This window comes from Hemitrygon akajei, chromosome 6, assembly GCF_048418815.1.
Source record: "Hemitrygon akajei chromosome 6, sHemAka1.3, whole genome shotgun sequence".
Lineage (NCBI taxonomy): Eukaryota > Metazoa > Chordata > Chondrichthyes > Myliobatiformes > Dasyatidae > Hemitrygon > Hemitrygon akajei.
Genome location: NC_133129.1, coordinates 151,475,443 through 151,502,762, shown reverse-complemented (window position 1 = coordinate 151,502,762; position 27,320 = coordinate 151,475,443). Strand labels below are relative to the sequence as shown.

The 27,320-nt window shown below is 40.7% G+C and overlaps 1 protein-coding gene across 1 annotated transcript in view; it reads right to left on the bottom strand.

Moving 5' to 3' along the window:
• swap70b (switching B cell complex subunit SWAP70b) overlaps positions 1 to 27,320 on the bottom strand; it is a 116,628-nt gene that overhangs the window by 55,151 nt on the left and 34,157 nt on the right. The window contains exon 5 of the mRNA XM_073049578.1: positions 7,169 to 7,315. Coding sequence (XP_072905679.1) covers positions 7,169 to 7,315 — 147 coding nt within the window. The remainder of the gene's footprint in view (positions 1 to 7,168; positions 7,316 to 27,320) is intronic.

Genomic DNA, 27,320 nt, shown 5'->3' with positions numbered 1-27,320 from the left:
TCATGAAAGTTCAAAGTAAATTCATTATCAAAGTACATACAGTATATTACAACCTCAAGATTCACTTTCCTGCAGGCAACCACAGTAAGTACAAGAAATACAATAGAATAAATAAAAACCTGCATTCAACAGGGTGGACAACCAGCAGTGTGCCAAAAATATCAACGAACCGTACAGATACAAAAAGAAAGAGGGAAAAAAGTAAATAAACAATTAATATTAAGAGCACAAGATGAAGAGTCCTTGAAAGCAAGTCCAGTTCAGAGGGAACATTTCAGTAATGGGACAAGTGAATTTATCTCCTCTGTTCAAGAGCCTGATGGTTGAAGGGTAATAACTGCTCCAATAATAACATTATAAGACCTTGATATAGTTTTACGATTTTAATCTATTGTTTTGCTGTATAATACTTGCTATTGTTCTGCATTCTTTAAGAATCAACACTCTTCTCTGTCTTCCCTTTCAGAGTTATGTTCACAACCGCACCCAATAAGTGGTGTAAGCTAAGTGTGCACTTTATTAGATAAGGAAGCACCAAATAAAGTGGCTACTGAGAGCTTGAACCAGTCTGATCATTCTCCTCTGACCTCTCTCATTAACAAGCAAACACGAGGAAATCTGCAGATGCTGTTAATTCAAACAACACACACAAAATGCTGGTCGAACACAGCAGGCCAGACAGCATCTATAAGGAGAAACACTGTTGACGTTTCGGGCCGAGACCCCTCGTTAGTCCTGACGAAGGGTCTCGGCCTGAAACGTCAACAGTGCTTCTCCTTATAGATGCTGTCTGGCCTGCTGTGTTCCACCAGCATTTTGTGTGTGTTGTCTCTCATTAACAAGGTGTTTTTGCCCACAGAGCTGCTGCTCACTGGATGTCTTTTGTTTCTTGCACCAGCTCTCTGCAAACTCTAGAGACTGTTGTATGTGAAAAGTCAGCTTTTGAGATACTCAGACCACACTGTCTGACACCAACAATCATTCCGCAGTCAGTCACATAGATCACATTTCTTCACCATTCACCATTCTGGGCCTGAACGACGACAGCTGAACCTCTTTGACCATGTCTGCATGCTTTTATGCATTGAGTTGCTTCCACGTGACCGGCAAATTAGATATTTGCATCAGCAAGCAGGTGTTCAGGTCTACACAAAAAAGTGATCACTGAGTGTACGTGAACCCAGTGTAGTAAAATCTTTTACTCGCTGAAATAATCTGACATATCCAGTAATACACTCAACCACTCAGATAGTGTTAACTGGACATAAAATCTCCCAACCACTTAAAAATCCCAAAGGTTAACTAACATAAAGTGAAAAAAGTATTCCACAATTTAGATATAACGTTAAATTTCTTGAACCTAACTGAAGTAACCAAAATGCAGAGTGATCTTGATGCCATATGGTATATTTTATGGGAATTAATATAATGGCAAAACTGAATTGGGAAGCCCATACTAAACATCAGAATTACATTTCACAGTAAATTTATTAACAAAATACATACATGTCACTATATACAATCCTGAGATTCATTTTCCTGCAGGCATACTTAGTAACTCCAATAACCATAATAGAATCAATGAAAGGGCAGACAACCAGTGTGCAAAACAAACTGTGCAAATACAAAATAAAATAAATAATAATAGTAAATAAATAAGGAATAAACATCGAGAACATGAAATGAGGAGTGTTTAAAGTGAGTCCGTTGGTTGTGGGAACAGTTCAGAGAAGGGGCGGGAGAAATTGAGTGAAGTTATCCCCACTGGTTCAAGAATCTGATGGGTGAGGGTTAATAATTGTTCCTGAACCTAGCGGTGTGGGTCCGGAGGCTCCTGTAATTCCTTCCTGATGGTAGAACAAGTAGAAAGAATGCCCTGGGTGGTGGGGGGGTTCCCCTGCTTTCTTACGACATACGACAATGGTCTGCTTAGATGTGCTCAATGGTGGGGAGGGCTTAACCTGTGATAGACTGGACTCTATTTGTAGGATTTTCCATTCAAGGGCACTGGTGTTTCCATACCAGGCTGTGATGCAACCAGTCAATATACTCTCCACCACACAGTTAAGGAAGTTTTTCAAAGTTTTAGGTGTCGCGCCAAATCTTCACAAACTTCTAAGGAAGTAGAGGCACTGCTGTGCTTTCTTCATAATTGCACTTACATGCTGGGCCCAGGACAGGTTCTCTGAAATGATAACTGATAAATTCAAAGTTGCTGACCCTCTCCACCTATGATCCCCCGATGAGGACTGGCTCATGAGCCTCCATTTTCCTCCTCCTGAAGTCAATAATCAGCTCCTTGGTCTTGCTGACATTGAGTGAGAGGTTGTTGTTGTGGCACCAGTCCGTCAGATTTTCAATCCTATATGCTGATTCTTCACCACATTTGATTCGGTATGTGATAGTGGTGTCCTCAGCAAACTTAAATATAGCATTGGAGCTGTGCTTAGCCACACAGTTCTCAGTACAAAGCGAGCAGAGCAGGGGCTAAGCACACAGCCTGTGGTGCACCTGTGCTGATGGAGATTGTGGAGGAAGTGTTGTTGCCAATCTGAACTGACTGGGGTCTGCAAATGAGGAAATCGAGAATCCAATTGCACAAGGAGGTACTGAGGCCAAGGTGTTGAAACCTATCGATTAGGTTTGAGGGGATGATAATGTTGAAAGCTGAGCTGTAGTCGATAATGAGAATCCTGATGTATGCATTTTTGCTGTCCAGGTGTTCCTGGGTTGAGTGAAGAGCCAATGGAGTGACATCAGCTATGGACCTGTTGTGCCGGCCAGCAAACCGCAGCAGATCTAAGTTGCTTCTCAGGCGGGAGTCGATATGTTTCATTATCAATCTCTCAAAACACTATCAGCATGGATGTAAGTGCTACTGGGTGATAGTCATTGAGACAGGTTACCACGTTCTTCTTAGACACTGGTATCATTCAAGCCTGCTTGAAGCAGGGAGAGACCTCAGACTGCTGAGGTGAGAGGTTAAAGGTCCCAGTGAACACTGCAGCCAGCTGATTAGCAGTGGTCTGTAGTACTCGGCCAGGTATACCGCGTGGGGTGGATGCTTTCCGCGGTTCACTCTCACATCAACCTCAGAGACTGAAATCACAGGGGTCTTACAGTCAAAGTGAGCACAGAAGGCACGGAGCTCATCTGGAAGCGAAGCCCGGTTGTTACCAATGTCACTTGCTTTCACTTTACTCCCAGAGGCATCAGGAAAGGAATTGGGGGATGAGATACATCCACAGTTAAGAAGCATGTCTTTGGTTAATTGCACCACAGCAAAATAAACAAACATAAAAGAAGAAACAACAAAAGTTTAGACACGAGGTCCTGGCTCAACATGAACAAAAGAAGGCTGTCTAAAAATAGTCAGAAGTCAGGACAGCAGCCGTTTGGGTATGGATTTCCGCGCCCCAAACCTACAGCAAGTATGCTTAACTGATGATAAACTAATATGGGCCCACAATGTCCAAAATCCCCAGTCTTACCATGCTGGCATAAAGAAACAATGGGTTCTGTGTTGAACTTTCCAAACAACCTAAGTAGGGAAGAAATTCTGAAGAGCCTGTTTCTGCAAGCCCATGAATCTTCCACGAGTCCTGCAGTGTGAGCGTCATCAAAGATTTATAAGTCAGCATTTGAGTTCCAAAATAAGCTCCACTATTCTATCCCCAGCACTGTTCTGATTCGAGCTCCTATACAAAGTACTGATAAATAATTTAGAGCATTTCAACAGTGACTTCAAACCACAGTGCTGAACTTGGGGAACTATTATCTGTATGAAAACAAATTGCAGAGTTAGAATTCCTATACTAGAACTAGAGGTCATGGGTTAAGGGTGAAAGGTGAACTGTTTAAGGAGAATGTGAGAGGGAACTTCTTCACTCAGAGGAAAGTGAGAGTGCGGAACGAGCTGCCAGTGGAAGAGGTGGGTGCAGGTTTGAATTCAAAATTTAACAGAAGTTTGGATAAGTACATGAATGGGAGGATCAGGGAGGGCTCTTGTCCAGGTACAGGTTAACGGGACCAAACAGAATGAACAGTTCTTCATGGAGTGGATGGGCTAAAGGTCCCATTTCTGTGCTGTAGTGCCTGTGATTCTGTGACTCTATTACCATGAGAAAACTGGCTGCTCTCAGTTCAATATATCTCACTGGCATCCAGAAGTCATCAAAAGTTACAAGGAACTAAAGAAGCTATTTTCTTTCAGCTAAGCAAATGTAGTTGCCAATAAGTTTCTGAGCTGAGAGGTTTGCGCATGCAACCCAAATTCCAACTTCAGTATAGAATCAATGGACTGTTGCTCTACCCAAAGCAATCTTCTGGAGCCATCAGATCAGCTCTTCCAGCTGAATGTAAAAGATTTCACAGTGCTATTCTGAACAAACAGTTTCCATCCCTTTTCAACATCAACAAACAAATCGAGTTATTTATCTTCTTGCCATCTGGGGGACCTTGCTATGCTCAAAATTGCTACTACATTTCTTTACAACACTTCCAAAACTATTTTGTTGTCTATGAAGGAAGATAGAAAGTCCCAAGGTTATAAGAAATACTAAATAAGGACAAGTACTTTTTTCATAACGCTGTGTAGCTACTCAAGGCTGAAAACTGAGATTTAAAAAACAGAATAACATGAAAACAACTAAAGAGGGGGAACAAGTCAACTTTAAGAATTATTTCATATATACCCTACTATATACAACTGTGTTTTATACTTCATTATGCTTTGCACAGGCAAAATGCCTTTATCTTCTTCAATCACGTTCCTCTCAATTAAAGAGTGATTCAACAGATGGTTAAGTATGCTGGTGCTATACGAAAGTCACATTCATACGATTCAGTTATACAATTAAGAGCATTTATGCACCTACTGGTGGGTATCAAAATGGTTGAATCAGCAATAAGAAGGAAACAGCTTCAGATCAATTAACTTCCATTGGAGCCAATAAGGTCATTGGCCTAAAACATTAACTATGTTTCTCTCATCACAGATGTTTCCTGACATGCTGAGTATTTTCAATATTTTCTTATTTCAGTACTTTGCCTTGGAATTGCTCATTCACTATTTGTTACAAAAGTTTGTTAAGATTTGAAGCTTACATAAAAGCATAGAGAAGTTAAAGTCACAACAATGAACAGATCAGAGGATACTCAATGACAAGTAGTTGTAGAATACACCTTCTGGTGCTACTTGGACACGTCTTCAGCAATGAACCCGGAGTCGTAAGTTGTTTCGGGTCTTTAATCATCAGACACCCTCACCCGGGCGACGCAGCCAGGGCTGATCCACCCCCGACTTGTGTCCATACGAGTTGTAATCAGAACTCATTACATCTTTTTGATAAGCTTAATTTAGCAACCATGAGAGAAAAATTAAACAAGAAAAAAGTAAGAAAGACTCTTTTGGGGCAGAGAGGTAATATGTGGGGAAGTCTGTGGGGTTTTGAGTTAACAAGTCAGATTCTAATTCAAGATCATTGATAGATGGGAATTTGGATTTGTCCAGTATTGTAAAAGGGACCTTGAAACCATTGAATCCTCACAAAAACTGATTCATTAGTGCTTGTTAAGAAGGGAAGACCGACTGGAGTGACTACCTGAAATGACGCTGTATGAGGCATAACATTTGCAAAAAACAATGTCATTCATGAGTCAGTGATGCAGTCAAAGCTGGCACACACTGAGGGGTGAAAACTCATGTTACATGGTGGACTCTCACCTGTACTGTCACATACAGAAAGCAGTTGCAGCTCATTCACTGGCAAACATATTAGTGTCAGGATGTGTCTTGTGCATGCTTTCTGTTTAATTAATTGGAACAGCGTAATAGAATAGGAAAGCAACTTCTAGCAAAACAACTTATCATTCTTCATTGTTAAGGTGAAAGCTGGGTAACAAGAAAATTAATGCTAAAGCAGTTGGCAATTGCCTTCCAGCTTTGATGAAAATTCATTGCTGTAAATACATTTTTCTCTTGAGTATTTCCATCATCTTCTGTTTAATTCTAGTTATACTGTCACATTCCCAGATAATTAATTAAATTCCAATATATCATATGTGAAAATATATCATAAGCAAATACAGTGGATTCCTCTTAATTGGGACACATCAAGACCAGTGCATTTTGGCCCAATTAACCGGCTGCCCCAATTAGCTGCCCCAACTATTCCATGGAAATAGTTAAAAAGGTATAAAAAAGACAAAATTCTGTTTAACCAGCAATAAATTATGTATTTAAATAAAATACAGAACAAATTAAAACATCACCAATACTATGACAGTACTATAAAACTGCATATTAGATCCTAATGGTTATTGATAGAGGAATTTATGCTGGTGTGTTCTTTCGACTGATTGTAAATGAACAAAATCGGTGCAGACACCAGGTTCAAAATAGACTGCCTTTCATACAATCGACAATTACATCCTCCAAACCTTCATTTTCATTTTAACATTCAAGATGATTGTCAATACCTTCAAATTATTCATAGTTCCCAACTTATTGAAGTAGTAAAATTGTTTCATTTTCACTCCCAGCCGTTTCTGGCATCTGCAAGCCTCGAGGCTTGAAACCACAACAGTTCTGAATTGTCTTATTGTTATTTCTTGCCAACTATCAGTGACAAAAATCACTGCTTTTTGAACAGAAACTCATGCAACTGACACTATTTTAAAAACTGTTCACTCTAAGCACAGTGGTCTTAACGGCCACAAAAGCACTTGCGACTGATGCTAGTTAGAAACTGTCTGGCAACAGTTTCCTGTCTCAATTAAGCCACAAGGTATCCTATATAAACAAAGGGAATCCTGGCTATTTTCTCATTTAGTTTTTGTTCATAAAGAGTCGTCCCAGATAAGCAGCTGCCTCAATTAACTGATGGGCGAATTTTACTGTAATCTACTGTATTATTGGGCTTGATTTGCAAAGTTTTGCCTCACTAAAAATAAACATAACACTGATTATAATTGCTACAGTTCTGAGTATTTCAAACATTTTTGAATATTCCAGTTTGATTAATGTTGTAAATATTAAAGAGTATTGACAACACAATAGGTAACTTGAAAGTCTAAAGGTAAACTTCAAATTTTACCTCAGTAGCACTTCACAAAAGATAATTACGATCATGTTTTGTGTCACATATCCAGTTTTTAAAACATTTACCTCCACATAACATTTAGAATTTAGTGCAATGTCTCCCTTCTTCTCCATCAGATCTTCACCAACATAATACGAAATTAAATCAGGCTTCAGTATAAACCAGCGCTCATTCCAGTTCTTTCTTTTATGTCCTTTTTTCCACATGTACCCCTATATAAAAGATAAACATTCTGTATTAATTTGAATAACATACAAGAAAGTTAAAGCTAATGACATTGAGGGAAGTTGCTGACCTGATTAACAGAGTGGTGAAAGGCAGAATATCGGTGAGAAATACAGCAAGCCTCTGAAAATCTTCTGTTCAACTATACACAAGTTCTGATAATACAACATCTACATTACAACTGGTCTTGCCTGCACTCCTTTGAGATGCAATGGGGCCCAAGATCCCATGCACCCTTTAATCTTACAGTCAAATATACTAAGCTGTAGAACACGTTGGGAAAAAAAGACAAATTAAAAATGTACTGGGTTACTTATAGGAAAGCAATACGGCAATTCAGAAAATCTGCCAAAAGGGCACCAACAAAGCTGGACCATCAGAATTTCACTGCAAGTAATGACATTCCATTAGGATCTATACTCAGGTTACTATATTCATGAACAAATTAAATGCATTGAAATTTGAAGCCATGGAAGTTGTAAGCCGGCCACAGAAGCTGTAAAATGTAACATGGATTTGCAGTATGGTGACTAGCTGATATCCTCCAGCATTTTGTGTGTGTTGCTCAGGATTTCCAGCATCTGCAGAATCTCCTGTGTTTATGGGTTCACCAGAATATTATTACTGATCCAATGGCTCACAAAACACTTGCTCCTTAGTGCTTGCTAATTTTACATAGTGCTATAACAATCCCAGTTTATTCTTCCCATATCTGAATCAACTCCACTCCTTTCCCCCTCCCCCATTGAACCTACCACTTGCCTACACACTAAGGGGCAGTTTAAAGCGGCCAGTTACCCCGCCAATCCCAAGACCCTTGGTATGTGGGAACAAATGGAGCAAACCCACATAGTCACAGGGAGGTGACGACAGAACTTGGGTTGCTGAACCTGCAAGAAAGCTTCTCAACAAGCTCCACCATTCAACAAGGTACCAGTTGGCATTCCACTCAACACAATTTTCCTGCCCCATCCCAAAAGCTGCTGATCTTTTTCCCCTAATTTCAAGCTGTTTTAAATGTAATCACATGAGGGGTGAACTTTTACAGATCCTCCAGGGAAAAAATTTCCAAACATTCACCACCCTCTAAGTCAGAGAATCCCAAGTTGGGGTCCATGGACCCACCAGTTACGGTAGGTGACCATGGCATACAAAAGGTTGGGAACCCCTGCGCTAAGTGAAAAAAAATCTCACAATTCGCTCGGAAATGGCCTAGCACTATTTTTGGGACTATGACATCGCTCTGCCTGGGAAACATCCTCTTCACACCTTCCTAAACAGGTCTGCTCTATCGCACATGTCATACGAGGTCACTTCTAATTTCTCTCAGTCCTAGAAAATTTAAACCTAGCTCCTTATTCCTTCTCATATTCAAACTATTATGCCAGGAATGAGTCTGGTGAACCTTCACTCTCACCCTCTATAGTAAGAATACCCTTAAATAAAGAGACTAGAATTTTTCACAATACTGCCAGTGGTCTCAACAAGCTCAATCTAACTTTCAGTAAGATATCTTTATTTTGGTGCTCAAAAATAAAAGCCAGCCCACTTGGCCTTCTTTGCTGCCTGTTTCCCCTGCACATTACCCTTCAGTGATTGTGTACAAGGACACTTAGGTTTCCATAAATATCAATATTTCCCAATCTCTGACCAACTAAAAAAATATACAGCACGGGTGCAGGAAGATGGGACTAGGCAGAAGATCAAGTCAGCATGGACTAGATGGGCCAAAGATGGGCAGTATTCTATGACATTATGACTCTATGAAGCATTCACAATCATCTTCAGTCAGAAATGCTGTGTGGATTATCCATGTCTGCTTCTTCCCGAGATCTACTAAGAGAAAAGTCTCCAGATAATTTGATCCACTCCAGACCTATTCACAATCTAGGACATAAGAGTTGAATATCAGAGACAAGGTGAGAGTAAAGGCCCCAAGATCAAGGCAGGATTTGACTGAGAGTGGCATCAAGGTGCCCACGTAAAACTGAAGTTACTGAGTTTCAATAATTGCAGGAAAACACAAACACAAAGAAAGATCGTTGAGGTAGTTAACATTGCTTCAGGAGATCCTCAGGGCAATGTCCGAGACCTAAACATCTATAGGCGTTTCATCAATGACCTTCCTTCATAACATCAGAAGTGAGGACGTTCATTGATAAATGCATCATGTTCGACTCCATTCCCAACTTCTCAGAAAGCACAGCTGTTTATGCCTGCATGCAGTCAGTTCTAGACAAGCAGAAAAAACACCACTGCAAAAGTGCTAGGCAAAGACCAAGAGAGAGTCTAAGTACCTTGGCACTCAATGCCATTACAACTGTTGACTACTCCACAATCAACATTTGTGAGGATTGAGCAAGAATGCAAGTGGTCCACATGCAAAAACACAAGATCAGTTGAGGGACAGGATAAGAGTGTTTCACCTCCAGACTTCTCAAAGCCATTGTGTTATCAACAGGGCACAAGTCAGAAGTGTGATGGAATGCTTTCTTTGGAGCATTCCTCACTGCTCCATGAACACCCAAGTAGCACATCACCATTTACTGGAAAACAGCCTTGCTGATCAGCATGGTATCACACAGCCTGAACACTGATTTCCTCTATCATTGGTCCACTGTTGCTGTGGTGTGTACCATCTATAAAGCAGCCTTGCAGTTGCCTGCCTACTCTGACAGCTTCTCCCAAACTCAAAATGACAAGGGTAGCTAACATACTGGAGTGAGGTACCAGTTAGTTGAGTGATGTCACAGCAACAACCTTGCACTCAACATCAACAAGACCAAAGAGCTGATTGTGGACTTCAAAAAAAATATGATGAGGGAATACAAACCAATCCTCATAGAGGGATCAGAAGTGGAGAGAGTGAGCAATTTCAAATCCTGGTGTCAATATCTGAGGACCTAACCTGGACGCAACATATCGATGCAGTTATAAAGAAGGCAAGACAGCAGCTATATTTCCTGAAGAGCTTGAGGAGATTTGGTTTGTCAACTAAAACATCCTACAAATGTACAATGGAAAGCACTTTGATTGGCTACATTGTCTGGTATGGGGGGGGGGGGGGGGGGGGTTACTGCACAAGATTGGAATAAGTTGCAGAAACTTGTAAGATTAGTCAGCTCCATCATGGGTAACAGTAGTATCTCTGTAGTATCCAAGACATATTCAAGGAGCGGTGCCTTAGGAAGGCGGTGTCCGTCATTAAGTTTCCGCACCACCCAAGACATGCCCTCTTCTCATTGTTACCGGGAATAAAGTACAGAAGCCTGAAAGCACAGACTCAGTGATTCAGGAACAGCTTCTTCCCATCTGCCATCTGTTTTCCAAATGGACATTGAACCCATGAACACTACCTCTCTACTTATTTTAAATTTGTCATTTTGCACTACTTATTTTAACTTCACTATTGAATAGACATCTATATACTTAACGTAACTCAGTTCTTCTCTCTATATTTATTTGTCATGTATTTCATTGTACAGCTGCCATAAAGTTAACAGATTTCACGACTTATGCCAGTGATATTAAATCGGATTCTGATTCTGATATCCTGACTAAGTCACCATACCAGCTTAACATGACAATATTTTAGTGTTCCTTCAACATCACGGGGTCCACACCTTCGAACATTGTCGATTCTCTCCAAGGAGAACTACAGTGGTTCAAGATGGGCCCCACCATCTATCCAAAGCCTATTTAGGTTGATCCAAAAAAAAATGCTGACTTTGGCAGTATGCAGATCTTTTAAAATAAATTGGAAAAAAAACCTTGACCGCAGTCTAGTTCACAACACACAAACCAGAAAACTTTCAAAAGTTGATCTATAAATTCATGTAAAAAACAAATACTCTTAAGGCAAGTTGGGAATTGTCTTCCTTGTCTTCAAAGCTATAGGATAATGGAATAACTTATGTTCAACATTGATACAAGGGATTTCAGGAATCTTTCTGTATTTGAACAGAAAGCACTAGAAATAATGAGTAGCTCAGAAGCATCTATGGAGGACAATGATCATTTGTTAGTACAGTTTCATCTCAGATTTCCAATAGTCATACTATTCTGCTTGAATATTGTTTTACTAGGATTAGGAGACTTTTTTTTTACAAGTCAGCCTGGTATTCTGTGAAGAATCAAAATAGTACTAGTAACTAAACCAAGAACGCAGTGAAACCTGAGTTTATTTTAACTTGCACAGTGGAATTCACTTTAACTATTAAAGTGAATTTTCTGTTTTTGTGCAACCACCATGTTGCCCAGACAAGTATATAAGAAATTACTGAGTTTTCATCCATTATTTCAGCTTCTCACTCCGTCAACTTGAGATGTTCTTTGTTACAGATGTTTTTCTGTCTGTTCGAACACTGTGCACAAAGCATTCATTTACCAGACTAGGAGGGTTAATGGCGCCTAATGGTGACTCCTTTTCTTGCATCTTCAGAAACAGCTCTATTTCCATCTTTAATATCTCTATTTTTCCTTTTCAGGGTTCTCTTGAAGATCCTGACCTGGAGTTGCATGCTGACTTCAGTCCCTTGCGGGAATGGGACCCGCTGTTGGGGTTTCACAACTGGCCATTGTTCGGCACACCAATGGCTCGGCCTAAGAGCTTCGTTCACTTTTGGAGGACTGAGCTTTTGTTGCTTTGGAGATGGGGGGGGGGTGCGGGGGGAGAGAATTGGAGGTCGGTGTCTGAGCAGAAAACCAGTGTGTCATGGGAGTCGGAAGATCTAAGGCTGTGTGCCCAGAGACCCAAGATCTCTGGGCACAGAGCTCGGAAAAAGCGACACAATGGACTTTTAACATCGTATATCAGTGAGTTGTTTGTGATGTCTCCCCTCTCGCTGTGAAACGGAGACATCTCTTTCTCCCTTATCAGGGAGAGAGAGAGAGAGAGAGAGAGAGCCTGTGGTATGTTGAATGCTGGGTGAACAATGTAGTCTTTGGGGTAACTGCAAGTCTGTGTCTCTGCTGTTGCTTTGCTCACACTTGAGTGCTTGGTGGTGGGTGCCGATGGTATTTTTTTGCCGATGGGGGGGACTATTGCTTTGCTGCTGCTTACGTGTGGGAGGGAGAGGGGCTGGGGGGGTGCTTTGGGGTTCTAACATTTAACTGTCATTCATTCTTTGGGGGCACTCCTCTGTTTTTATGGATGGTTGCGAAGAAAAAGCATTTCAGGATGTATATTGTATACATTTCCCTGACATCAAATTATTGACCTTTGAAATAACTTCTTTTGACATGGATACATCTAAAATCCAGGGGGTATAAGTAACTCCGATGTTCCACAACCAGGCTGGGATGTAAGTGGGAGAGTAAACCAAACTCCAGATTGTCAGTAAAGTTAAAGATGGCTTGGTTTACGTTTCTGAATAGAATGTTAATCTGCAGTTTGCAAAGGTTTCAGGTTCAAAGCATGGGGCTCTCAAGAATTTCTTTGCAAGATTTATTGGTAATGGCCTGGCAACCTGTAAATCATTAAATTTACAGACTTAGTAACTGCCCAGTCACAGTTCAGCAGCTTCACATTGACAGCAGAATACCACTGGAAAGAACAGCTATTCTATTCCTGCATAATATTTTCAAAGGACCTCTTTTAGACTCCAGGAGAGGATGAATCAAGCCCACTTGTAAAACGTGCACAAATAGAGACCAGCACAAAAACAAATCAATTAATCAGTACAAGGCCAAACCGATATTTAACTGAATTTGCCTTTTATTGCCATTTCTTACTTAGAACCTTGAACCAAAGGTACACCAGAAACCTGAAAACCCACAGTTCAAGATTCACAACAGCTTCTACCTCATTCCCATCAGGCTCTTGAGTTCACCTAAAAGAGACAAGCTACCAGAAACCTTTTCCTTTCTCTCTGCCTACACCAGTATCATTACTTCGGTTATGTATAATTTGTTACTTTAAGTTTACGTTAATTTACATTGGTCATGTCTGTAACATCTGGTGCTGCTGCAAAAAGCTAATTTTCTTGGTATTTATAACCCCTGTACATATGCCTATGACAACAAATTTGAACTTAATAGCTAACTGGATTTCCTGGTCCAACCAGGAAACAACCAGTAGCTTAGAAACAAGGGAAAGTAGAGCACTTGGGGAAGTACACTGACAGCCTGTTTGTTTACAACAGCATTACCATCCTACATTTTCAGAAGGTCACAGTTCAGAAGATATAAACTAATCAGCAAATTAAACTCAATTAGTTCCTATACTGAGTATTGTTTTCACTTTGGATATAGTTAACAGTTTCATTTCAGTCATTATCTTTTTTTAAAAATGTTAAATCTTATGAAGGTCTCTAATTAAATGCCCATGCAAAGGCCTTTCTTGCAAAGAAATGGCAGAAATTTGGTATTTTAATCTGGGATACAACTAATTTGGAGGCAGTACTGGGACATTTTTAAACTATTATAATACATTTTCTGCAAAACATGCTATGTGCTGGAGTTCATGGAACAGTTAATTTCTTTTTTGAGAATGCAATGACAAAACTGAAGGAAACCAGCTGGGAATTCACCTTCCCACCCCGCCCTAATGCTTTTTACAGTAGTTTTTGTTTCAGAGTTTACACATTTGATATTCTGTTCCCTCTTTGCTCAATCTAGGTTCAAGAGAACACCAATTCAAATTTATACAATTAGTTTTATTTACTCTATAGCAATGTAGTATATTCTATCAACCAAACATATTCGCATTAACAAAGTACTGAAGTGCAGTTTTAGGTGTTATATTTCATTCCTGGAATTACTTTCATACAAACACATGTTTTCTACTAAACAGTAAAAATGACGACCACATATAATAGTCTGGAAATTAAGGCGGTCAGGGGGAGCAAGAGGCATACCTCCTAGCCTAGATTTGAGAGGAAAAGGTAGGACTTTGTAGAAAGATTGAAAAAAGGATTTAGTCATGCTTCAGGGGAGCTGAAAGAAGTCAGACAGTGTAAATATTATAATGTACGGGACAATGGAGGGTCAAGGCTGACTTTGATTTTTCTGCCGTGTAAATCTGCAGGGAAATCTTTTTGAGTTTCTTTAGCAAGATTCTGGATGTGGATAAAACCACACAATGTAATGGTCTCATTAACTCTGATGACTGCTCTGATAATTAATCACTCAACCGCTTTGAATTCTGGAAGCATGGAACAAATCTATATACGTGTGAAGTCTCCCTTGTCTCCTGTGAAAACAGCATTCCCTTTTCTCAGTTCCTTCATCTCCGATGCTTCTATTCCCAGGATGAGGCTTTTCTTTTTAAATATCAGAGATGTCCCCCTTTCTCCAAAGAAAGGGGTTTCCCTTCCTCCACCATTCATATTGCCCTCACCCACCTATCCTCCATTTCCCAGACATCCGGCCTCACTCCATCTTCTTCCCATGACTCTCAGCACCCATCACATCATTCTCTGCAGCTTCCAACAGCTTCAATGAGACCCTACAAACAAACGCAGCTTTACATTCCACCCACTCTCCACAGTGATCGCTCCATCTGTGATTCCATTGTCCATTCATCCCTTCCCACTAATCTCCCTCCTGGCACATAACCCTAAAAGCAGAAACAGTGCTACACTTGCCCATTCACCTCCTCACTCGCCTCCATTCAGGGCCCCAAACTGTCCTTACAGGTGAGGCAACACTTCACCCATGAATCTTTTGGGGTCATCTACTGTATCCAGTGCTCCCGAACCAGCCTACTCTACCTCAGTGAGACCCAATAGAGGACTCTTTGTCGAGCACCTTTGCTTATCCACAAAAATGAGGATTTCCCAATTGCATCGATTGTTCATTAATTTCCATAGATGATTCCAGACCTGCTGAGTTCCTCCAGCATTTTGTGTGTGTTACTCTGAGTTTCCAGCTTCTGCAGGATCTCTTGTCTTTGTACTTGTGAAGTCTTATGGATTGCCTGCGTTCCTTCAGGACTACTTGTAAATGGTTTGGACCCTTTCAGCCTCGAGGTAAATACCTCTCAGTGAATCACACAGAGGGCAGAGTCCATTACCTCAGACTTCAGATTGGCTTCTACATATCTTTATTTGTTCCTCTCTTTCTCCTCTTCCAATACAGTCCTTTCCCTCAATGACAACATCTTCCCTTTAAACCATTCAAAAACATTACTTCCTATTAGAAGATATGATTAAATTTGTTATTATTGAACAAACATGGTCTTTGCAAATTTCAATTAAGTTGGTCAAAATTCTGAACGTTATATTTAAGATTTTGTTTCTCATTTGCAGCCGATTTTGTTAATGGCTGGACCCCTTAAGGGCTTAAATGCTCTTCACAACAGCAGATTGCTGCAGTTAAAGATATTGCCATGTCTGGCCATTAAGAGTGGTTGAAGAGTATGAATCCACCTAAAGCACATGATCATGCCTCATGAAAATCAAAGAATCTTCTGTTTGCTAGAAATCTGAAATAAAATAAGATGCTGCAAACACCCAGCAAAAATCAGACAGCATAAAAGTCATTCATTCTTTCACTTCCTTTTTGTTTCCTACCATTTCTTCTTTTGACTCTGAGAAGAATCTCATGTTTCTCTGACCCCATTCAGCTCCCGATCACCCAACTTCATAATCAGGTTTACTATTACCAATGCATGCCATGAAATTTGCTATTTTGCAGGAGCAGTACTGTGCAATATATTAAAATTGCTATCAATTACAATAAGGATATACAAAAATAAATTAGCACAAATAAAGAGCAAAAGCAGTGAAGTAGTGTTCATGGCCTCATGGACCTTTCAGAAATCTGACGGTGGAGTGGAAGAAGTTCTTCCTAAAATGTTCAGTGTGTGTCTCAGGTTCCTGCACCACCTCCTCGTACGGAGAAATGAGAGTAAGTTAAGTCTGGACAGCGAGGATCCTTCCTGAAGCATCGTCTTTTGAAGATGTCCTCAATGATGAGAGGGCTAGTGTCCACGATGGAGCTGGCTGAGTCTATAAGCCCTGTGCAGTTTTCCCGATCCCCTGCATTGGTGTCTCCACAGAACACAGTACTGCAACTAGTAAGAATGCTCTCCATGGTACATCTGGTGAAATTTGCTAGAAGCTTTGGTGACATCAAATCTTCTCAGGCTCCTAATGAAGTATAGCTGCTGGCAAGTCTTCTTCAAGTTAAGCCAAGTACTGCTAGTACAGTACACAGTAAAAACCAAACAGCGTTCCTCCAGGACCATGGTGCTACATGAAACAACACAAAACTAAACTAGACTATGTGAGACTACTCAAGGCTACACCTAGCTACGTAAAACAACACAAACACTACACTAGACTACAGACCTACACAGGACTACATAAAGTGCACAAAACAGTACAGGGCAGTACAATAATTAATAAATAAGTAATAAACAAGACAATAGGCACAGTAGAGGACAAATTTCAATATAATAATGAATGATGTAGATGTCAGTCTAGTCTCTGGGTATTGAGGAGTCTGATGGCTTGGGGGAAGAAACCATTGCACAGTCTGGTCTTGACAGCCCGAATGCTTTGGTACCATTTGCCAGATGGCAGGAGGGAGAAGAGTTTGTATGAGGGGTGTGTGGGGTCCTTCATAATGCTGGTTGTGATTGCATCAATATGTTGGGCCCGGGACAGATCCTCTCAGACATTGCTGTCCAGGAACGTAAAACTGCTCACCGATTCTACTGCTGACCCCTCAATAAAGACAGTTGTATGTTCTTCTGATCTTCCCTTCCTCAAGTCCACAGTCAGTTCCTTGGTCTTACTGACTTTGAGTGCAAGGTTGTTGTTGTGATACCAATTAACCAACCAATCTATCACCATCTGAGATTATGTCAACTACAGTTGTCTCATTAATCAAGTTTTAGATGGTGTTTGCGTGGTGCCTAACCACACAGTCATGAATGTAGAGAGAGTAGAGCAGTGGACCAACTACGCATTCATGAATTGTATCATTGTTGATCGTCAGCAAGCAAACAGTTTTATTTCTGATCTGCACTGACTATGATTTCCTGATGAGGAAGTCCAGGATCCAGTTGCAGAGGGAGGTACAGAGGCCCAGGTTTTGAAGTTTGTTGATTCGTACTGAGGGGGTGACGGTGTTGAATATTGAGCTGTAATCAATGAAGAGCAGCAGGATGAACGCATTGATGGTGTCCAGATGCACTACAGTCAAGTGAAGAGCCAGTAAGACTGTGCCAGCTATAGACTCTTGTGGTAGTAAGCAAAATGCAGCAGGTCCAGGTCCTTGCTCAGACAGAAGGGAATCCAAGGCACTTCAGTAGATGCGAGTGCTACCAGGCAGCAGTTGTTGAGGCAGCTTACTCTGCTCTTTTTTGGGCACCAGTGTGACCAATGTCCTTTTGAAGCAGGTGGAAACCTCCCACTGCAGCAGCAAGAGGTTGAAGAGATTCGTCAATGTTCCAGCCAAGTACATCATTGGGGCTTGGCACCTTGTGAGGGTTCACCCTCTTGAAAGATGTCCTGACGTCATCAGATATCACAAGGTCACCAGACGCCGCTGGTTTTCTCACATAGTCTTCCTTCCAAGGTGTGCATAAGAGGCAGGCGATCGAACCTGCCAAAGCGCAGGCATGGGGCGGCATTTGTCAAGTGTGTTGGCTCCTCTCGTTCCACAGGTGACAAGTTTGGTGGTGGTTGGTCAAACACTTCTTCAGGTTAGCCTGATTGAAGCCCTCCGCAACAATCAGGAAGGCATCAGGATGCACTATCTCATGCCGGTACATCACAGTGCTCAGCCCCTCCAGAGCCAGGGATAAAATGTATATTCCAACCACGACAATGGCGGAAAGCACTTGACTGCCAGATGTTTCATGTCAGGAGAGCATGATTGAGACAGGGGCTGCATAGTGAATGGCCTTCACTGGGATCCATACTGAGTGACCCTTGTACCTCTAAAACTACCAACGTCTCTATATTTTGTCTCCCCAGCCCCAACAGCTCTTCCCTTACAAACTATATTTATCTTTGAATTCTTTTTCCTCTCAATATCCTTAGATACTGTAAACTGGCTACTGATCCCTGCCCAGGTACTCAAATACACAAACTGAAAATACTTTACAGGTAAGATTTGCCTTGGCATCTTTCAACCATGACTGAAATAGTGGCTGATATTATGAACTCCAATTTGCACTGCAAAATTACCCTTAAGTGCAAAAATATAGTCAAAAGCTTACAGGGCATACTTATTGTGTATCATGAATTATCACCCATAAAATTTTGTCACAAATTGTTGCCTAATGCTGAACAGGCTTTTTGTTTAGAAAAGTGAAAGGAAAAAAAAGATTCAGAGCCCACAAATACACCACATAATTAAATCTGCTCAAAATCCTGAACTTTAGCAAAATACATTCAGAACCATTTTGAGATATTTGACCATTTTTGTGCATTTCAACTGATTGATAGAATTTCTACCATTTAATTTGCAGATTTAAAGATGTCCTGCCTGACTGTGATGCTTTGAAAGTACTTATACATTTCTAGAAAACCAGTAAACTGGTAACTTGTAATCTTGGCAAAGTTTTGCATTTATTATCAACGTCTTTTCTATGAAATGGCTGAATAATATTGTAATTAGTACATTTTATTATAACAGTCATAGTTTCTTCGTAGTTTCATAGATTGAGTTCTCTTATGATTTAAAAACTAAAAATTCTAATACAAATCTCACATTTCTGAAGTATTTTCAAGGCAATTATGGCCATTAAAGAATGCACCAAGGGGCAATCTACTTGCTTTGTGATATCTGTATCTAAAATATTAACACCTTCATAGAGTTGTAGATTAACACAGATGGAAACAGGCCCTTTACGGTCCATGCCAAACCAGCATGGTTCGTGCCGACCACAGCATCTGCCCAGCTAGTCCCAGTTGCCTGCACTAAGCCCACAATTCACCAATCACTTCTCCCAAGTACCTGTCCAAATGGCACTTAAATGCTGCAATTGTACCCAACTGCCTCTGGCAGCTCATTTCAGGTATTCACTACCTTCCCTATAAAGAAGTTATCCTTCACCCTAAAAGGAACATGGTGCCTTTTTATGACTCTTGATATGACCCTTTTAAAAGCCTCCCACTTGCCAGCTGTTCCTTTGGCTTTAAATTGAGTCACCCAGTCAACCCCAGCTAGATCCTACCTACCCTCAAAGTTGGCCCTGCTCCAGTTTAGAACTTTAACCTGTGGACCTGTTTTATCTTTTTTCATAACTAAGTAAAATCTAATAGAATTATGGTCACTGGACTCAAGGTGCTCTCCGACTGCCATTTCCTAGCCACCCCGTTCCCCAAGAAAAGACCCTGTATTGCTCCTTCCTGAGCAGCTTTTCCAAGTTCACTAGCGCAGCATTCTATTACTTACACAATATGATTAAAACAAGTTGATGAATAGGGCTGTGGACATGCCACCACATCCTCCAAAACTGCTATATCACTTATAAATCCTGTTAAATCCAAACTACGTCATGAGCTACCTCCCAAAACGCCCGTAGGAATTTTCTCCAATATAAAATATTCCACATCTCTGTCCACAAATCCCCACCACATAATTCCAGAGCTCCCTAATTCCAGCTTTGCCTGAATGCTAAATTATCACTTAGGAGAGAAAGCCAAATTACAGGCCATGGTTCTAAACGCACAATGCTTTCATAGGGACGGGTATGTTGCCTTGAGAAAATGTCCATATATGGACTCTATTGATGCTCCTTGGACTAAACGAAAACTATAATTGCCAATGCACAGTCAACAAATATACGTGCCACAAGATCTTAAATAGAAACCCCACCACAGGTCAGAAAGTTTGTACGAGGGAACCTGTGAAGCCTCAGGCTTCTTCACGCTGCAACCTCTAGCAATACCGCTGGCACTCAAAGCAATCGTATTCAGTTTGTCCATCAATAGTAATACCCCTGATGCACCATCAATAACTCACTCTGAGACGTAAGAAGCGAGATATCGGCTTTTATTGACTGGAAGAATGAACAACACTACATCCTGGAGAATGAGGCCGGGCATCAGGCCTCAATCGCCTTTATACAGGGGTCTGTGGGAGGAGCCACAGGAGCAGTCAGCAGGGGTCTGTGGGAGGAGCCACAGGAGCAGTCCAGACAGGTATATGTAGTTCACCACAACCCACAAATACAAAACTATTTTCCTCAACACCTCTGCAATCTGAAACTCCCCTAACAGTGCAGAATGCATTAAATCCGTTGCACCCTGTTCTACAAATTCTTCACCAACACTTACATTCTCCAACCGGACCACATTTAAATAACCGCCCAGCACTCCAAGATCCATCACCATTAACAATCCCAAACATGGAAAAAGCTCTCTCCGAAATTATACACCTTTCCTCCCCATTCTCGACCGTCTTCCCAATGCAGTCATTGGATAACAATCTCCTCTCACAGAGCCCAAACTTAACACACTTATCCCATTTCTTCTGAGCTGGAGGATTATCAAGCCCTTCGACACAGCTTGTCCAAATTCTAGGCACCTCAGCTGTGAGGAAAATTTTCTGACCATCTAACCCCCCCTCATAATCTTGTATGCCTCTATCAGGCACCCAACAGTTCCCTCTGCTCCAAGAAAAACAGATCTAGCCCAAGTGCCAGTACTGTATCACCTACTGTCACTTGCCCACCACCACCTGGCTACTTATCCTATATTTTTAAAGCAATATTCAATACATTGGTGAACAAATATTGAAACTGGACCACCAGCTTAATTATCCTACAATATATATACTCCCAAAGTTTTAACAGCAACATTGTGGTAACATAACTAAAGTTTATTTAGTTTAGATTACTTACCATCATTATTATGTATCTGCGCACATACTATGTTAAATACTTCTTTTAAAAAGTCAATTTCTTGTTCAGAATTAATTATAGATGCATTTATTCTACCATACTGTTAGCTTCTTTCATCCTACAGAACAGAGTCTGGGCCCCAAGTTACATTTGCTCAACATACTGAAATCAAAAAGCAAACTTACTTTGTTTTAAGGAGGGCTTAAATACTTTATAACAATGCTCTTTACAATCAAGGTAAGAAGTTTTGGCTTCTAGCCTATGGAAAAATAAAACTGTAGAATTTTATGTTTCAACACAGCTGTCTGGCCCTCACTATGACATCTCCAGCCCAGTTAATGGGTTGAACCTTGTCAGCAGTCAGTCAGTAAGCCTGTAACCTGTCCTGGACTTGTGATCAAAGAGGCCAGCAGCAAGGCTAAATCTTGGCTTCTGTGGAACCATTCTAACTCCCAACAATTCAGGCACTAAGATTCTGGACGTCCATGATCTCCCGCCACACTGTTCACTATGCAATCCATCATCCTGGCCCTCACTACACTATCCACAGTCACTCATCAGCCCAGTCCCTCCACTGATTCCCACCTACCCGGTCACCTACCCTCAAAGTCTCCGAGTCTCTGAGTGCAATCTTCCACCAGGGAGCCAAACCACAGGTGAGTCAGCCAATCTTCTTTCTATGCCAATACCTTTCCTATATTACCATGGGCTAACTGGCCTATAATTTGCTTTCTTCTGCCTCACTGCCTTCTTAAAGAATGGAGTCATATTTGCAATTTTACAGTCCTCTGGGACAATCCCAGAATCTCATGATTCTTGAAAGATCAATACTAATGCCTACACCAGGGGTGTCAAACTCATTTTAGGTCACAGGCCGGATTGAGCAAAATGCAGCTTCATGCGGGCCGGATCAGTCGGACGCGTGCGAACGCAGCTTTCATTGCCTCCGTTTTTTCAGCCTGTTCTCATGTGTCTCAGTCTCTGCTATAACTACAAAGTGGTTCACTTTACAAATTCCGTTTCTTATGAAGAAGACTGCCGAGCAAGACTGCCGAATAAACACTAAAAACCCTGAAAACCTGGTACCTGAATAAACTCAGCATTAGCCATATCATACGCCATAGGCGCTTCGATTACTGGGGCCAGCTTTAATAGTAATTAGATATTATCTCGCGGGCCAAGGATAATTCCACCGCGGGCCGGATTTGGCCCGCGGGCCTTGAGTTTGACATATATGGCCTACACAATTGCTTCAGATACCTCTTTCAGAACATTTGGTTGTAGTCCAAGTGACTTCAGACTTTCCCCTTAGTAACAACAACTTCACTCACTTCTGCCCCCTGCCACTCTCATATTTCTAACATAATGCTAGTGTCTTCCACAGTGACAACTAACACAAAATACTTATTAGTTTCTTTGTCCCCCATTACTACCTCTCCAGCATCATTTTACAGTCGCCCAATACCCACTCTTGACTTTTTTTTATTCATTATACATTTGAGAAGTTTATTGGTGTCCTAGAGTCAAGGAAAACTACAGGCCAGAAACAGGCCCATCAGCCCTCTGGAGTATATTGCTCAAGAGTACAAGGAAGTTGTTTTTCAAATACACAGGTTTGTAAAATGAGCTATTTCACAATGCAGGGACAATCCTGATCACAATTACCTTGGTGATTAACATACTCAAAAGTTAATGTGTATCATTTAATCATTATTCTTTTATTTGAGCTTCTAAAAACGTTAACCTGCATTCCTTTATTACTTAAATATTTTCATGTTGCCTGAGATACCACCTAACTAGAGAAATCTGGTCAAAATTATACAAATTATTTTAGATAAGTTTTTTTTTTACTGGCAGTTCTTTAAATAAATGGTTTAGACTTTATTCATTTGAATAGGGAAGGAAGAGAAATCCCCTGTTACTCTGCACGTTGAGATTGTCTTCTGAATTTGCTATTTCCATGTTAGTCTCTACTCTCAAGTTCCTTTAAAGAAGAACTACCTGGTTGTTAGACTGTTTAAATAAAAATACTGAAATTCATCTAGATTTTCAAATATGTCTCTTATTTTGACATTAAAGGAGTCAATATTTCATTCAAAAATCTAAACAGAAAGCCTGCAATACTGAAATCTAACCACATTTCAAATAAACCCCAAATATTTCTATTTAACTGTAAACCACACAGCCAGATTGCATGCTCTTTGGTATTATCTGGTGGCAGCACAAGTGGCTTAATCGATAAGACACTCCCAGAGTACACACACTTTCCTTCATGAGAGCTAATCTCACTTCCTGATACAAATGAAGTAAGAGTACACGGAACTGCAGACCACAATTCCCCTCGCACTGCGACAAGTGACCAAAGTTTTTTGATGATGTCTACTACTTCCTCAGTTAAGACTTACCCCAGCTCTTCTAAAGCAGTGGAGTCTTCTCTTTACAACTGAGAGTTCACTACTTAAGGGTAAAGGATTACCCATTTAAAACAGGGAGGAAGAGAAATTTATTCTCTCAGAGGGTCTCGAGTCTTTTGGATTCGCACAGTGGAAGTAGAGCCCTCAATTAGTTTTTTTAAAGGAAGAGAGATTTGGAATGAAAGGTTACCAGGGTCAGACAAGAATGCATAGCTATGGTTACATCCAATCAGACACAATCTTATTAAACGGTATAGCATGTGTGAGGGGAGGAGTGGTCTATGTCTGCTGCTTATTTACATGCTAGTAATTATGTCAGGGTCAAAAAGAAAAGCATGACAGTCACTGACTTTACTGAAGTACCTAGTTCGAAGGATCCTAGGTACTATGACTTGAAAAAGGCAGGATGTTTTACTTTAGAAGATCAAATATGGTAAAAACATTTGAACGAGGTCTTTAAAATTATGAAAAGATCAGAATTTTTCAATTGTGGCTTTTTTTAATTAGATGGATTACAAAACTTGTAATCCAACTTGTAAATAAGTTGAAAGTCAAACAATATTCTTTTTCCAAGAGTCGATCTGATATTTAGAATTTATTGCTAACATAACGTGAATGGAGATTTACTGCAAACATTCAAAAAGGAAGCCATCGAAGTGTTATTTGCGGCTAGCATCACCATGTGCAAAGATCACTAGGATCTTACCAGTAATGGGCTTGAGCTATCGTAATGAATTTGAGGAAGCCTAAAGTTGCATCATACTCATGACTGCCTGGTCTTCCCCTTTGACACCAATGGTCAAAATGAAAATTATTAATAGACCATGGTCACATACGATTACGCAGATCCAAAGATATATCCTGTGATAAACTCCTTAAAACCCATATTGTAGAGTGTTTGCGTAAAACAGTATTTTCTTTCAACCATAACTGTATAAGACACAGGAGCAGAATTAGGACATTCAGCCCATCGATTCTTCTCCATTCGATCATGGCTGATTTACTTTCTCCCTCAACCCCATTTTCCTGCCTTCTCCCATAACCTTTGACGTCCTTACTAATCAAGAATCTATCAACCTCCACTTTAACTATATCCAATGATGAGGCCTCCACAGCCATCTGTGGCAATGAATTCCAGATTCACCAACCTCTGTGCAAAGAAATTTATCCTCATCTCTGTTCTAAAGGGATATTCTTCCATTCTGAGTCTGTGCCCTCTGGTCCTTGACTCCCCACTACAGGAAACTTCCTCAACACGTTCTAGGCCTTTCAACATTCAATGAAATTCCCCCCACCACCACCAATTTTCCAAACTCCAGCGAGTACAGGCCCTGAGCCGTCAGACACTCCTTATGCATTAACCCTTTCATTCCCAGGATTATTCTTGTAAATTTCCTCTGGACCTTTGCCAATGTCTGCACAACCTTTCTTAGCTATGGGGCCCAAAATTTCTTACAATAATTCAAATGTGGACAGATCAATGCCTTATAAAGCCTCAGGATAACATCCTTGTTTTTAATATTCTAGTCCTATTGATTTGAGAGCTAACATTGCATTTGTCTTCCATACTACCAACTCAACCTGCAAGTTAACCTTTAAGGAATCCTGCACAAGGACTCCCAAATCCCTCGGAGTTCTGAATTTGCTTCCTGTTAAGAAAAGAGTCAATTCCTTCTTCCATAATGCGTGACCATACACTTCCTTCCAATGTATTCCATCTGCCACCTATTTTTGTACCATTCCCCTAATCTGTCAAAGTTCTTCTGAAGACCTCCTTGTTCCACAGCACTACCTGGCCCTTCATCTACCTTTGCATCATCTGAAAGCTTGGCCACAAAGCCATCAATTGTATCACCCAGATCATTAACATGCTGCATGAAAAGTAACAAACCCAACACCAACCCCTGCAGAACATCACAGGTCACTGGCAACCAGCCAGATAAGGTCCTGTTTATAGCCTCTCTTTGCTTCTGCCAGTCAGCCAACTTTCTATCTATGCTAGTACCTTTCCTGTAATACCACAGGCTCCAATCTTTCACAGCAGCCTCCTTTGTGGCACCTTGGCAAAGGACTTCTGAAAATCCAACTGAACAACATCTACTGACTCTCCTTTGTCTATCCTACCTGTGACTTTCTCAAAGAATTCCAACATATTTGTCAGGCAATATTTTCCCTTAAGGAAACTATGCTGACTTCAAAGCAACACACAAAATGCTGGAGGAACCCAGCATGTCAGGCAGTATCCATGGAAATGAACGAACGTCAGTCTTTTTAAAGTCATTCTCCTCCAAGTACCAGGAAACATCAACCTTAATAACTCTAACATCTTACCAGCTACTGAAGGCAGACTAACTGGCCAATAATGTCTGTCTTTTGCCTCCCTTCCCAGAGTGGAGTGACATTTGCACATTTCCAGCCCTCTGGAACCATTCCACGATCCAGAGATTCTTGAACGATCATTACAAATACTCTAGAATCTCTTCAGCTACCCCTTCAGGAGCCTGGGTGCAGTCTATCTGGTCTAGGTGACCTTCAGACCTTTAAGCTTCCAAGCATCTCTCCTTAATATTAGCAACACACTCACTTCTTTCCCGTGTTTCTCGAATATCTGGGATGTTGCTGGAGCCTTCCACAGTGAAGACTGACACAAAATACTTCGAGTTCATTCTCCATTTCTTTGTCCCCCATTGCCACCACTCCAGTATCATTCTCCAGCAGTCCAATATCCACTACCTCTCTTTTCCTCTTTATACATCTGAAAAAACATTTGATATACTCTTTTCTAGTATTAGCTTTTTTAGTTGCCTCTGTTAGTTGTTAAAAGCTTCCCACTAATCGTTGCTATATTATATGCCCTCTCTTTTGATTTTATACTGTCTTTGACTTCCCTTCTTAGACATGTTTGCCTCAGCCTCTCTCTAGAATGTTTTTTCTTCTTTGGGATGAACCAATCCAGCATCTTCCAATTAACTCCCAGAAACTCCAACCACAGCTGCTCTACTGTCATCCCTGCTAGGGTCATGTTCCAATCAACTCTGCCCAGCTCCTCTCTCATGCCTCTGTAGTTACCTTTATTCAACTGTGAGACCAATACATCAGATTTTAGCTTCACCCACTCAAACTGTAGGGTAAATTTTATCATATTACAGTCACTGCCTCCTTAGGGTTCCTTAAGCAAATCTTGTTCATTACACAACACGCAATCAAGAATTGCCTTTCCTGTAATTAACCACAGAATTCCTTTGCACTAATCATTACTTTCAGTCAAGAAACATGGGAGTGAAGTTGGAAAACGATTGCTGAAATTACTGATGCATTAAACTTTTAATCTGTTCACACCAGTTGCAATTAAGATATAGATGTTTACAACTGTTTTTATAAATTTATTTTGATTTGTTGAAAACACAAATCTCACAGAAAAAGGCATCAAATCAATCAGATTCTGATCTGTTGTTTGTGGCCCGCGTATTGGGGTCAGGTTAACAATTCAATTATATGCAATAACATAGAAATACTGTAATGTAATCTATCCTGCTATGTGACAGTAACTCATTATTCATTTCAATTTCAAGCATTTGTCTGCTTGGTTTGTTATGGTTTCACCTATTCCTGCAAGTGCTCTGTACGCCAATTTTGTAAAGAAGAAAGTGCCAAGGGTTTTCTAGTTCCTGGACTACTTTGAAACCATGACTTACAGAAAGGAGGAGGCAGCAATAGTAAAGGCTGAAATTCAGTGATTTCCAGTAGTTACAGCTATTCGGACTGATGAGATCA